The sequence below is a fragment of the Vespa crabro genome, chromosome 1 (assembly GCF_910589235.1).
Source record: "Vespa crabro chromosome 1, iyVesCrab1.2, whole genome shotgun sequence".
NCBI classification, from domain to species: domain Eukaryota; kingdom Metazoa; phylum Arthropoda; class Insecta; order Hymenoptera; family Vespidae; genus Vespa; species Vespa crabro.
In genome coordinates this window covers 8,546,560-8,561,130 of record NC_060955.1, presented here as the reverse complement: position 1 = coordinate 8,561,130, position 14,571 = coordinate 8,546,560, and the positions used below count along the sequence as shown (strand labels likewise).

The 14,571-nt window shown below is 30.9% G+C and overlaps 2 protein-coding genes across 3 annotated transcripts in view; both read right to left on the bottom strand.

The window, feature by feature from the left end:
- The window catches only part of LOC124432685 (nuclear anchorage protein 1-like), a 31,509-nt gene extending 23,022 nt beyond the window's left edge, over window positions 1-8,487 (bottom strand). Inside the window, exons 1-4 of one of the 2 annotated variants that reach the window (XM_046981769.1) lie at window positions 2,738-8,487; window positions 1,417-1,521; window positions 950-1,249; window positions 724-858 (exon numbers count right to left, since the gene is read on the bottom strand). In XM_046981769.1, coding sequence (XP_046837725.1) covers window positions 724-858; window positions 950-1,249; window positions 1,417-1,521; window positions 2,738-8,212 — 6,015 coding nt within the window. In that variant the 5' untranslated portion in view covers window positions 8,213-8,487. The remainder of the gene's footprint in view (window positions 1-723; window positions 859-949; window positions 1,250-1,416; window positions 1,522-2,737) is intronic. The other variant, XM_046981770.1, reaches the window with a different exon arrangement.
- A 402-nt stretch (window positions 8,488-8,889) lies between these two features.
- On the bottom strand, window positions 8,890-14,518 carry LOC124432773 (myb-like protein X). The gene is made up of 4 exons (XM_046981943.1): window positions 12,101-14,518; window positions 11,834-12,037; window positions 8,990-11,782; window positions 8,890-8,907 (listed from the first exon to the last, which is right to left on the bottom strand). Exons 1-4 carry the CDS (start codon window positions 14,516-14,518, stop codon window positions 8,890-8,892), a joined length of 5,433 nt encoding a protein of 1,810 aa, XP_046837899.1.
- Window positions 14,519-14,571: the final 53 nt, after the last annotated feature.

The window sequence follows — 14,571 nt, the reverse complement described above, 5'->3', positions numbered from 1 at the left end:
ATATAATATTCTAGCTTCCGAGAAAATATATCACACAACTTTTCATAATATTACAATTTTATGCATTTCATAAAATATATTTCTTTTCTATATATTAATAAAATATATTTCACATATATTTATTTATTCATCTATAGTTTTTAATAAGAAATGAATATAATTAGAGAAAAGCTGTGTTATAAGTGCACTGACGAGTTTGATTGTTGTAACAATTGTACTAGCTATATGAGATATTTCCTTTCTAACACTACGAAGCATATATTATAACTGATTTATAGATGATGACTCTTCAATATGTTTATAGTATAAAAAAGTGCGCTATTATGCAATTATAAATATATCCATATAAATATTCTTCCAAATTCTTCTTATTTTAATGTATATTATAAATTTCCATCTAAATGAAAGTGTTAGATTTGAATATTAAATATTGAACGAATATTTATATAATATATTTTATATTAGCATTTACCAACAATTTTGTATGATTGAATGTATCGTGGTATTTTTTGATAGAAAGATATAAGATTATCTTCGTAATTGACAGTTTTAAATTCATATGCAGTGATTTTTTTACACTACTACAACCATAGCGAAATGATAGAACGTTCGAAATACCCAAAGCAAATGTTTTATTTGTTTTTTTTATTGAATTTAAGCAACCATAATAGAAGAAGCAGCATATTGTGCGATAACGCACGAATTCTGAACGATGTCTGATACCTGCTGCTTTTGCTGAAGACGGTTAATCAAGTCCATCAGTTCATTCTTCAATACTTTTGCCAACTCTTTAACTTCTGGTAGTGATTCCAATTTGGATACTCGTTGAGTACGATCTAACAACTGCACTTGCAAATTCTGTTAAAGTACATGTATAAAAAAAATGTATTGTTAACATTCAATAGCTTGCATAGCTTTAATATCAATAGGAATTATTTAATTAACGAACCTGGTCTACAGTTATTGACTCATTTATTCCAACTACGATATCCTTTAGCCAAACATCCGTTTCTTCAAGAAAATTTTGATAATCCTTTATTTCTTTAGTTCGTTGACGTTGAATCTCTAAAGCTTGCTCTAAAAGCTCATAACTTTGCTTTGTTTCAGTCAACAACGTATTAATGTGCGATTGAATACTTTCCAAAGCATTCGTAAATATTTGACAAGTAGTATTGATTGGAAGTTCACACAATTGTTGTTGCAATTGTATAGTTTCTTCATCATAATCTTGAAGTTTTGTTATCATCGCCTAATAAAAATAATATAATCAAAGCATGATATTTTATGCATTTCTATTGTTTAGTTATAATATTATTTAGTTATAATATTATTTACTTATAATATTATTTTATTATAATATTATTTAACACTAAATTAATTTTTTTTAATTAATTCATCTAATTAATACCATCTTACCCCAGTGGCAGATAACATTGATTCAATAGAATCACGAGACAAATTCGTAGCTTCTATATCCAAAAGGGCAGTTTTTAATGCTGTGAGACGTGCTTCTATGGTTTCCTGTAAAGTATATGCATATTAGTTATTCCATTATTGATTGTTTTGATCAATTTATTCCATGCCGTGCACACGACAGTTTTTCAAATCAACTCTTGGCATATATTAATTGATTAGCTCGAGCAAATTCCTATGAAAAATCTGTAGAAAATATCAAACTGTAATGATGAAACTGCCAGGATTGTTGACATAAAATATATATTAAAGTAATGTAATGGTATGAAAGATATATATTTACTGAAGGGGAGAAATAGACGTAATTATATCACAAAATTATTAATAAAATACATGAATTATAAATATAATGAATGTGTGAACAAGCAGAAAGAAGAAGTAAGCAAAGAGGAAGAAATATGCTAAAAATATAAATATATAAGGATTGAAGTCAATTTTACTTGTTAAGTTTCGTTAATGATTTAGAGTTCAAATTACATTTTTAAATAAATAACTATAAATAATAATGGTTATTGTAGGAATTAGTTAACTTTAAAAAAAAAATGTTTCCGATCTATATATGATATATTATACAATAGTTAATAGGAATCTATAAATGGCGAATTTCAAGCACTTCGGTAGAAATTATGATTCGATCGAATGAAAATATTTAAAATGATCAAATGCAAGTGAAAATTTAAGTTTATAACGTAATAAAAAATGTTATGTATGATATACAAGATTTGTAATTATTATTATGTACTTTCTACTCTCGAAATATATTTCCATTACAACTTATATTTTTTTTGTTATCTAATTATCTTTCGATAATTTAAATGTTTAAATATAAAATTTTAGTGGGTCGTATACTACTACATGCGTTGTAAGCAAAATATTAGCAGTTTTAATTACAACAAAAGGAATATATACGACGATAAACTCATTAGAATATAGTATAAGAAGTAGCACGCATATAGTACATACAGAATTTAGTACAGAAGGAAAGTCGAATCACATAAGCTTTTTTGGAAAAATGTTTTTTAATTCTGCTGAAATGTTTTAATAATAATAACGTAAATAATAACTATCTTTATAAATAGTATAGATGCATCGATTTCAAATAGATAAAAAAATTTCAGTAAAATTATGTGTTACTCAAATAAGCAGATCGTTCTGATTTGGAATCATTTAATGAAAATGAGGAATAGAAAAGAAAAGAGAAGAAAAAAAACAAGGGCAACAACAAAAGATTAAATAAAACAGAACATGTATACGCTATATGTACGTATATAGAGATGTGCCAGTAACGTTGACCATTTATGGTACAACAAGAGCGATTACTGACTGTGATGTCACATCGCACCTTGATCCCTTGTATCTTCATAGTCTTGTCTTCGATTGCCCTCGTCTCTCTCTCCATCTGTTCATTCGGAGGCCATTGCTGCAGAGATTCCAGCGTTGCTCTACCTATATCTTGTGATGGTTCTGGATGATTTGGGATGGAGGTTGATATCGAGGAAGATTCAAAATTAAATTGAACGAATTGTTCTTCGTTCAAAGGAATGGACATGGTTTCTTCGTTTTCTATAAGAATATTAGTTGATACAGTGGCATTGGAATGGTCAGAAGGAAGTGGATTGTTATTATTTGAAACATCGATCCAGGTAGGATAGTTAGAATTCATTTGGATTTTCGAAGTTAATTGAAGATTAGTCGAAGAGGATGATGACTTCGAAGGCAAGCTTGGCTCGGTTATCAAGTTCTCAGTCATTTTATGTGCAAGCTGCAAGGTGTTATCCGGTTTCTCCTCGTTCTCGCTCGATAAGTAAGTACTATAATCGCGCCAACTACAAATGCCACCAGGCAGGTCGGTCACGAGGCATTCCGTACGAGGTGAACCCAGTAGAGTTCGCGAATTATCGAAACAGTGCCCTGAACCACCTCTAGATCCACCCCCATTATTATCGTCGTCATAACTGTGATCCGGTGGATCACGATCACTGGAATCCTTTTTATTGTTCTCAATCGAATCGTTCTCAATATGATGAGCTAAACTCTCAAACAGATCTTTTTCGGCTTCATGATAAGGATGTTTTGTCGGCCAAAAACCACTGTCAAGAGAAAGGAATTTCGATCGTACCGTATTCAATGTTCTCTCCTGAATCATTGCTGATTTCAGTTCCTTTTCTTTATCATGGGTAAGAATAAGGACGTCGTCAGCAATATAGAATCGTACCTTTGGACGATTCTCTGTAGCTACAAAGGACGGATCAGATTCAATGCTTCCTTCATTTTCATGTAAGTGCTCGAGATTCTCGATTATCGTAGGACATGATTTTATTTCCGAAGGAAGATGTTCCTCAATTTCTTTTAATGTATTTTTATCTTCATTCTCAATTTGCTCAATGTATTCTTTTGAATCGATTGTATTCTCATTAGTATTCTCACTTGATTTTGAAATTATATTATTTTGCGAAGAGATGATATCTGTAAAAGCTTTTTCATGATCCGATATGTTTAATTTATCTGCACTAAATTCTATCACATTAGAAGAAAGTGCAGAATCTAATGCTATCGTTTCAGGAATTAAGCTAATTTCTTCCTGTTCAGTTTTGTTCTCAACACATTTTTCACATGTGTTGTCATGAACGTTGCCTGAAAGGATTTCCTGTGGTTCAAGTTTAATGTCTGCAACCGACGTTTTTATTTCATGTACAGTAAGTTCTAATGTTGCCGATTTAATTTCCTTTTCTTCAGTAATTTCATTTTGTTTTTTAATCTCTTTTTCCTCTGTTTCTTTATTACTCAAATTATCTTGAGATAAATGTTTAGCACTTTGCTTTTTGTTTTTCTTATCTTCCTTTTTCGATTTTTGTTGGATCTTTTGATCTATTACTGATTCTTTTATTTCTGAATTTATAACAGACTGTATAAATTCTTTATTTTCTTTTAACAGTTGCAAATCTTCATCATTTTTATCAACACGTACCTTTAATTTTTCTTCTAAAATATATTTCTCATTTATTTTTGACTCAATAGTTGATTCAGTTTGACTATGTTCAGGTATTTCCTTCATTTGTTTTTTATCACAAGATATTTCTATTTGATTAACTTCTATAAGTGTCAATTTTGAATCAGCCTGATTATTTTCATTTTCTTTATGCAATTCTTCTCCATTTGTATCAGTACATATTTCTAATTTTTCTTCCTCGATAAATTTCGTATTTATATCTGCTGTCTCAGTTTCTATCAATACAGTTTTAGAATCTATTTGATTAGTTACTCCATTTTCTTTACATGACTTTTCGATATCTTTATTAACATTCACTTTTGATTTATCCTGGATTGCTTTTTTATTTTTCGACCTATTTTTCAATTTACCAATAGGTTCATCTCTTTCTTTCTTCGGTGTCCTTGAATCTTGAGAATCTTTTATCTTTTCACTACTCTGATTCTTGATCGTATCTATTTTCTCTGTTATTTGATTGTTTTCGTTTTTTGTTGTCTTTTCTTTCTCAGTAATTTGAATATTTGCTGTCAATTCTTTATCTACTTTAAATTTCTTACTTTCATTTCGTTCTACTGATTCTTTCCACTCGTTCTTCCCAGATTTATTCTTCTTAGATTTTTGTTTTTTGCTTTTACATTTTTCTTTCTCCACCGACTCTTTGTTTTCTTGATCTAAAATTATGGTCTTCTCTGAACTAATTTCCTTATTTGTTTCGGAGGTACTAATTTCCATAGAATTATTACTTTGCTCGTCAGCTGTTTTTTGCTTTCTGCTTTTATCTACCGGCTCTATACTTTCTTGATCTGAAATTATGGTCTTTTCTAAATTAATTTCATGTTCCTTAATTGTTTTGGAGACACAATTTTCTATGGAATTATTATAATTTTCAGTTGTTATTTCTTCTTTATTTGTTTCTTTCAATTCTGTTTGAGTATCTAATATTGGTTCATTATTTGTCTCTTTTATTTTTGCAGTACTAATTTCTTTAGAAATCTCTTCTTTTTTAGAAGAGATTTCTAATTTTTTATTACTCTCTTTAGTTTCTACATCGTGATTTTTCGATTTAGCATTGCCTTTTACCTTTTGTTTTCGAGATTCAAATTTAGTGTCCTTTTCATGTTCTTGTTTCTTTCTATCAACAACTATTTCTGAAGTTTTATCTTTAGTTATTGTTCCCTTATATTTTTCTTTCACAACAACCGTTTCATCTTTTTCTTGTACTTCTTTTTCAATAGTTTCCTTATCATTACCTTTCAACTTCGATTTACTCTTTCCTTTCTGTTTCTGAACTTCATTTTTTGTTTCTTTGTCCTGACTAGTTTCCGATTTAGATTTTACATCTGTCGATATTTTTTGTTCAATAGAATCCAAAGTAGCATCAGTTTTATTTTGGCTCGTGTTTACCGTTACTGCAACGAAATCATCCGATTTATTGGTTCTCGATCGCGATCTAGATCTTCTGGTTCGTAATTCTTTTCGATTTATAAATTCGACAAAACCTTGATCATCGACATGAACAAGATTTTCTATAGGTGCTGATTGAGGGCTCTCATCTACGAAAATCTGTACTTGAGGGAGATATTCTTCCTTTGTAAGATGTTTTTCATTTTTAATTGTATCCTGTTCAACGAATGGAGATAAATCTACTGTGTCATTTGTTTTTCGAGCCACAATAGCAGCCCACGAGTCTGCTTTTGTTGTTGAAATAGTTTCGGTGTCTAATAGATCAGTTGTGAAAACTTCTATATCTTCTAGAGTAGAAGAAAGTATTGATGATTCTACATTCTCTAAAGATTGCAAAACAGTCGGTGCAAATATTTCTTTTTCTATTTCTTCTGCCCATGAAGTTACTTCACCTTTGGAATTATTACTCGTAACTTGAACATCAGAATAATCTGTTTTATTAAATGGTATACTTTCTCCGATTTTAACATTATTATTATCAATCCCTTTTTCTGATATTATATCGACGTTTATATTTATAATATCATCAGCAGGTGATTCGTTGGAGTGAACTTCTGTTTTAAGTGGTAATGATTTTTCATGAATTATTTGTTTTTGGCTTAATTGTGGCAAAGATTCATGAGAGAATGTCGCTAAATAGGACTTACTGTTGTCTTCGTTAACAATTTTTTGCAGAACTTGTGAAGGTGATTCTGAAGAAGCTTGTTTATCTTTAGTTACAGATACTACTTTCTTTTCTTCAATCGTTTTTTTTTGTTTTTTTGATGTTATTTCTTCAGTCGATTGTTTCAACTCTTGTTGTATCAAAACGTGTGAGGGCGATTGTGAAAAAGTTTGTACATTTTCAGTCACACTTGTAGACATTGCTTCCTTTTCTTCAATCTTTTTCTTCTGTTTCTTTGCTGTCTTTTCTTTAATCGATTGTTCCAAGTCCTGTTTTTGAGAAATCTTTGAAGATGTTTCTTTTGTGATTACTGGAATTGGTTTAATAAGTTTTACATCAGAAATTGCATCTTGTGGTGCAATATCGACAATTGTAATCGTTTCTATTTGCTCGACTGGTTTATTTGAGTCTACAGTATCTTTCGTGCTAATTATAGAAGTCCATGATTTTTCACTTAATTGTAATTGATTATCCTGTTTTAGAACTTCTTTTTTCGAATCATCTGATTTGTTTGTCTCTGTTAAAATCTCGGATGACACAATATTTTCAAGTTTAAGGTCATTTAATGTAAAATTTACTTCATTTGCTATTTCTTCATGTATCTGTTCTTTTTGATTTTTTACTTCATCTTTCATTTGTTTTTTATCTTCTTCTTTTTGGCTTTGAGTTTCAGATTTGTTCTGCTTTTTGCTCTTTGACTTCGATTTAGTTTGTTCCTTTATCTTCCCATTCTTAGCAGATTTTGTTTCTTTTTTTGGATCTCCAGATTCTATCTTATCGTCATTTTGCATTACATTCTGATTCATACCATCAATAATAATTTTGTTTTCAGATTGTTTCTGTTCTTCAGATAATTTTTTTCTTCCCAATATATCTTCATTTTCGAATTTTATCTTATCTTCCAATTTATCTTCGATTTCTAGTTTAACTGCCCCTTCCAGTTTTTCTTTCTCTTTTGATTTGTTTTTATCTATCAATTGCTTGTCTATTTTTATTTTTTCTTGATTCTGTAATTCTTCTTTTTCTAATTCTAATTTATCTTGCAGTAATTTATTCTTTTGTACTTTCACAGTATCCTCTAAGTTTTCCATGATTTCCAATTTTTCTGGTTCCTTTAATTTTTCTTTCTTTTCTAATTTTTCTTCTACTTTTAATTTTTCCTCTCCTTCTAATTTTTCTTCTTGTTTTTCTAATTTCTCATGTTCTTTCTGTAATTCCTCTGGTTTGTTTTTTACTTTCTCTAATTCTCCCAGTTTGTCGTTTACTTTCACTATGTTTTTTAAATTTTCTTTAATTTCTAATTTCTCTGATTCCTCTAATTTTTCATCATTTGCCAATTTATCCTTTTTTTTTATTCTCACTTGTTTCTGTAAGTCTTCTTTGTCTTTTAAGATTTTACTTTCTTCCTGTACTTTCTCTTCTTTTTCTTCTTTCTCTTCTATTTTCATTGTATCTTCTAACTTTTCTTTGGTTTTCAATATTTCTGACCCTTTCAGATTTTCCTTTTTTCCTGATTTTTCTTTATCTGCCAACTTCTCTTTTCTTTTTTTTCTCTCTTGTTTCTGCAATTCTTTCTTCCCTTTTAATGTCTCATTTTCTTTCGGTACTTTATCCCCTTCCATATTTAATGTCTCTTTTAATTTTTCTTTGATTTCTAATTTTTCGGGTTTATCCAGTTTGACTTCCTTTTCTAATTTGATTTCAATTTCCAAACTTTCTTTTTCTTCTATTTTCTCTTGTTTCTGTAAGTTTTCCTTCACTTCTGTTATTACATTTGCTTTTATAATTTTATTGTTTTTTACCTTTACTATATTTTCTAACTGTTCTTTTATTTCTAATTTTTCTGGTTCCACCAGTTCATCTTTTTTTTCTAAATTTTCTTCATCTGCTAACTTTTCATTTTCTTCTATTATTTTTTGTTTTTGTAACCCTTCCTTTATTTCTATTATCACATTTTCTTTCTCTACTTTTTTATTTTCTATTTTCTCTATGTCTTCTGATTTTTCTTTAATTTTTAATTTTTCAGTTTCCATTAGTTCATCTTTCTTTTTTAATGTTTCTTTATCTGCTAACTTTTCTTTTTCTTCTATTCTTTCTCGTTTCTTTAACTCTTCCTTTACTTCTATTATTACGTTATCTTTCTGTAATTTCATGTCTTCTATTTTCACTATGTCTTTTAACTTATTTTTGATTTCTAATTTCTCTGATTCCTTCAATTTTTTTTTCTTTTCTAATTTTTCTTCATCTGTCAACTTCTCCATTTCTTCTATTTTCTTTTCTTTTTCTTCTAATTTTTTTTTCAATTCTCTGTCCTGTTCTATTTCCATAGTATCTTTTAATATTTCTATGACTTCTAATTTATCTTTTTCTATAGGTTTATCAATTCTTTCTTTATTTACAACTACATTAGATTTAACTTCCAGATCTTCAAAATCATCACTATTAATAGGTATTTCTTCATCTAAAAAGTTCAACCAATCTTCAGAAGATTTTAAATGTACAGATTTCTGTTCTATCACATTTTGCGTTTCTCTCTGAGATACATGTATTTTATCCTTATTAGGTTGAGTCTTCTCTTCGTATTTAACAAAAATATCTTTCTCTTTAGGTTCACTTGAGATGGATATCTGTGTTTTAATAGGTGACACCTTACCTTCTTCTTCTTCTTTTATAAACGGTTCTTTATTGAAAGACTTTTCTTCATCCAACATGCTACTAGTAGTTGAAATAATAAGGTCTAATTCAGACTGAACTATTGTTGATGGATTCTGCTTCATTTCATTTGTATCTTCTTCCCAATTATCATCATTTATCACCATCGTTTCATCCAAAAAACTCATCCACGAATCATCAGTTTTCAAATGTATAGCTTGAGTTGAGTTGAGTTGAGTTAAGTTACAGTCGAGTTTTGATTGATTTTTATTAGTATTAGCATCAATGTCATCGTTTTTTGTTTTAACAGGACTTTCATGCATATCGATTATCTCGTTTATTTTTGTCAAGGTCGCATTAACATCTTTTTCAATTATTTCTGTCTTACTTGAAATAGTATTTACTGGAATTATTATATCTGCAGAATCAATGGAAGATGAAGAAATAGATTTTTTTGTGACTGCTTGTTGAAATTGTATCCACTGCGATTCGAACTCATAGAAGCTAATAATTGGATATTTAGGAACGTCTGCAAGCAAAGATATTATCTTAGATTTTTCGTTGGCTGCTTTCTCGTCGTTGCTTATCTTTTGAACTTGAGACTTTTTCATAACAGACTCTTGAACAATTTTCACAATATTATCTTCACTACAAACAGAAGGGATATCAGCTATACGTGGTTTTTGTGATAGCTGCACAATTTTATAATGTCTGCAAAGTTCATTCTCCGCATTAGTATAATTATGATAATTTAACCAATAAGGCTTAATTAGTTCTAATAAATATTCGTTGCTTTCTCGTTGGTCTAAATTGGAATGTGTATCAAATACGTGTTTAGTTTTATTATCATCATCCCTTTCTTTTACTACCTTCTCCTTAGCTTTTTCTTTTTTTACAAACTGATTTTCATCAATAACAGTTTGTTTTCTCCTTTGATGTAAACTTACTAGCTCATTTTTCTCTTCAATTTTCGAATGTTCTTCGGATATTTCTTTTTCGTTTTCGAATTCAATTGAGTTATATACATCATCGATAATAGTACTGTTCAAAGATTCAGAGTTCTTTTTTTTCAAATCCTTATCAATGACTGTCTGTATAGAAGTACTTTCATCGTCACCGAACGATATCATTTGGCTTTCATGAAGTGTTTCCTTCATAGAGTCGTTAGACACGCATATTTCTTCACGATATTTTCTCCTATCTTTAATACTCCCGAATAACGGTGGTTCATCGGATTCAATAATTTCAGAAGAAATGGGAACAATGGGAGATTGATTGACAGTATGAGAAATTTGATAGGACGAATCTTGTTCAGCAACGCTAATGTAAGAATTACCAGGAACCCTAGCATATGTTGTGATTAGGCTAGCTTCTACGGTCTCGGGTCGCAAAGATATCACGTCGAAAGATTTCGAGCCTACAGTTTTGACTAAGGGAACGTTTTCTAAAATTTCAATCTTTTTAACGGGTTTCACGTCAAGTGGTTTTATCTGCATTGTTCCTGTATCAACGGTGGTAGTTACAGTAGTTACTGTTTCTTCGATAATGAGAGCTTTTCCTACTTGCAATGGCGATGGACTGCGTGGAACACTTGATTTCAAGCCATTGTCAATGCTTTTGACATTATTTTCTTTCAATTTAGCTTCTATGTTTTCACTAATGTCGCTATTAACACTTAGCAACTCTAAATCATTGCTATGATTAATATGTTCGACCTCCTCCTTTCTTTGATCCCCTTTTTCTTCTACAAATTCTTCAGTTTCTTCTACTTTAGGACATTCAACGTCAGCTTGAATTAATTTGGAATTAATATTATCCTCATTTATTGTGGATACTTGTATTATTTCTTCGATAGTTAGATTCGGTCTTGTTTCATCTTTACAAAGTGGCTCCATATTGAATTTATCTTGATCTTTAGGACTAGCAGGTGCCTCAGATAAAATCTTTTCTTCCGTTTGCTTTTTATCTTTAGAGATTATCTCCTCTTCGAAAGAAGGTAGAGGTTCTTTTTGTTCAACAATTTTTTTTGGCGAAGGCATGTCTTTAATTTTAGATGTCTTCGATATTTTTTTCGTAGATTTCACTTTTGCATCTTGAATAATAGTCATTTCTTTAGAATTAACTTCTGTTCTGTCTTGTTCCGTTTCTTCAACAATTTCAAGAGAAGAAGCAGTATTGGTTTCATCTAATGAAATAATGCATTGTGTTATGGATTTTTCTATAGGTTGCTCTTTTGATTCCACCACGTAGGTTGAAACTAATTTTTCTGTTACGGTCTTATCCTTTAATTTTTCTTTTTGTTTCACCTTTGAAGGAATTGGCACAGTTTCTTTCTTTCTTTCAATATTGCTGTCATCGCTACATTTTAACTTATTTTCTGGTTTTGCTTCTTCTATCTTATCGTCATTCTTAGATGTAATATTTTCCAAAACTTCCTCAATATTCTGAACATTAACTTTATGATTCTTCTTAATCGCTTTCAATTTTTCTGTATAAGCTTCAATAGTACTACTGATACTTTTATTCATTTTCCAAGATTCCTCAACGAGTTTGATTATTTTTTTAACATCTTTTTCTACAAAATTATTAACATTGTGGTATTGAGATAGTTGTTCAGATTTCTTATCAATTGGTTTGATATCGGTCGTTTTGAAATCGTGTATATTTTCTTTAGTTTGTTTAGGACTATCGACTTTGTTCTTTTTCTTCGATTTTACGTCTTCTTTGGATTTATTTGACTCTATTAATTCAGATTCGGATTTCAAATTTATTTCCTCGCTTGAAAGCTCGACTTTCTTCGAATTTCCTTGAATATCTTTTTTGTTCTTGGTATGTTCTTTATATTTTTCTTTTTGGACCTTAGCTTTCTGTTTATCCATATCTTCTATTTCTTTCAGAGCCTTGTCAATTTCATCATCAATTGTTTTATCTGATTTTTTCTTCTTTTGCTTACGTTTCTTTTCTAATGGTCCTTTCGTTGCTCCAGTAGTTTCAGGTGTTCGTACTTTAGGTTGATCTTGGTTTTCCTTTTGCTGTTCTTCCTTTTCTTTACGCTGTTCTTGCTTTTCCTTTTGCTGTTCTTGTTTTTCTTTTAAATGTTTTTGCTTTTCCTTCGGTTGATATTGCTTTTCCATTTGTAGATCGTGTTTTTCTTTCTGTTGATCTAACTTTTCCTTCTGGTGATCTTGCTTTTCCTTTTGCTGTTGGTTTACTTTCTCCTTTTGTTGATCTTGTTTTTGTTTTGCATGCCCTGTTTTTTTCTTTTGCTGCTTATTTTCTACTTTGTCTTCTTTCCTAGCACCATTTGTTTTTTGAGCTGAAACTGTTGGTAAATTTTGTGATCGGATAATTTCTTTCGAAGGAGTAATTTCTCTCTCAAAAACCTCTTTCGCTTTTTCCGTGGAAATCGAAATTCTTTTATCTTGCGTATATTTTGATTTTTCCATAGATCGAGATTGGGGTTTCTTTTTTGTATCTTTTTTCTTCATAGTATCCCAATCATTTCCTCTAGATTGTTTCGATTGAATCTTTTCTACATTTTCTTCTTCTTGAGGATTTATCGTTGGCTGAGTCATTGGAAGATCATATTGAAGCGAAGCAATTTTTGGTGATCCTGAGCGTCCTCTGATTTGCTCTGTCGTTGATCTATCTATACTTGCTGATTCAGTCCGAGAATTAAGACCTTGAGAAAGAATTTGAGCGTATGAGAATATCTGACTTTTGTTTTCTGTGTTATTTGATACACTTGTATTCTTCTTTTCAATATTATCTGAATTTGTACTATTATCCATATTTATAGTATTTAAGGAAACATTTTGCTCGTTTTTAGATTCAGTCTGCTCAGTGATATTAGATATCGGGAATGACGATATTTCCAAATTAGAAACTTCAAGAACTGAAGAAGATTGAGAATTAATAATTTTTGCATTTTTACTATTTTCCGATTCATTTGTAGGACACTCACGTTGTTGTTGTATATGAGACTCATGACATATGCTAGTTGTCGGTAGAAAATTATTTTGACCAACATAATGATTCGTTGTGTAACCACCCATTTGACTATAATGTTGCGGAGTGATTGTATCGAGTTGTATTTGCTGATGAAGTTCTACTGGTGCGTAAACATACGAACCTACAGGATAAGCACCAAGTTGGGAACCTATGAATCCTACTAGTTCGGTCATAGGTTGGTGTATGTACTCGTAAGTCTCAGTCGTTGGTACTTGACTTTCTATGTTGTCATAATGCTTCTCTTCGAGTACGTCACAGTGTTCTAATGATTCACTAGACCAAGTATTACTAGTCTCCTGTGAGAAATTTTTAGTGTCATCCTTTTCAATAACTGTTTCCTGACTTTGTTCATATAATTGTTTGTCATCAATTGACATCGAACTTTCCAATGGTTTAATAGATTCTGATTCGATTGTATGAGTTTCATTTATATGTGTCTCCGATAACGTGAGATTAATCGAGTTACTTTCAGTTGCATTTGAATGCGTGTTATGAGTTTCCTTCGTTAATGAATTTATATCGTTATCCATCGAATCAGATGTGTTAAATGTTGCGTGAGTACCTCCTCGAAGTATATCGGCATAGGAAGTCGAACCAGGAACCCAAATAGGGCTAGCAGATCGACCTCTATTATCATCGCATGGAATCAACGTATTCTTCACATTTTTAGATCTTAATATTTGCTTTTCCGTTGCGCATGATACAGGCGAACGTGGATTTTCATATTTCTTGTTAGTTTGCATGTTAGGTCGAGCAGAAGTTGATTTTCTTATTGGTGAACGTCCTCGACGAGGAATTGATTCGACTACCGTGATTACAGGAAGACTATTTAATGTGCTATCGGTTACAGTTCCTTCTTCTTCCACTTTTGGTGTTTGTTCTTCTTGCTGAACTGAACGAATTGAATTTTCATTATCGCTGTTACTATCGTCCGTTTGCATTTGAATCTGTGCGAGTTTCGGCTGAACATCTTCGACATGTTTTACTTCGATTGCTTTCTGTTCAGAAAGTTGCGTTACGTTGTACGGCAATATCTGAATTGGTAGGGGACAGGAAGGAGGAGGTTCATCTCGTTGATTTCTGTACGGACTACAGCCTCTTGAACTTGGACTGGTACGACCAGCGGCTATATCGGCATAGGACGCCTGTCCGGTGAATTTATACTCGTCGCTGGTTACATAGTATTGATCCACGGTAAGTATCTGATTCATCAGGATCCTGACTCGTTGCTTCCAATCGTCCATCCTTTGTTGTAGGCTCTGCATTATCCACCGCAGGGTAACAACCAAAGAACAACAATGGAATAATTTATGTCAAT

What these genes read in the sequence shown, in the direction of transcription:
- LOC124432773 (XM_046981943.1), bottom strand. Translation starts at nt 14,518, where the DNA reads ATGCAGAGCCTACAACAAAGGATGGACGATTGGAAGCAACGAGTCAGG. An exon ending in TGGATAAACAGAAAGCTAAG is followed by an intron (nt 12,038 to 12,100) that starts GTCCAAAAAGAA and finishes GGAAATTCGAAG; the next exon opens with AAAGTCGAGCTTTCAAGCGA. An exon ending in AACTATCTCAATACCACAAT is followed by an intron (nt 11,783 to 11,833) that starts GTTAATAATTTT and finishes AAACTCGTTGAG; the next exon opens with GAATCTTGGAAAATGAATAA.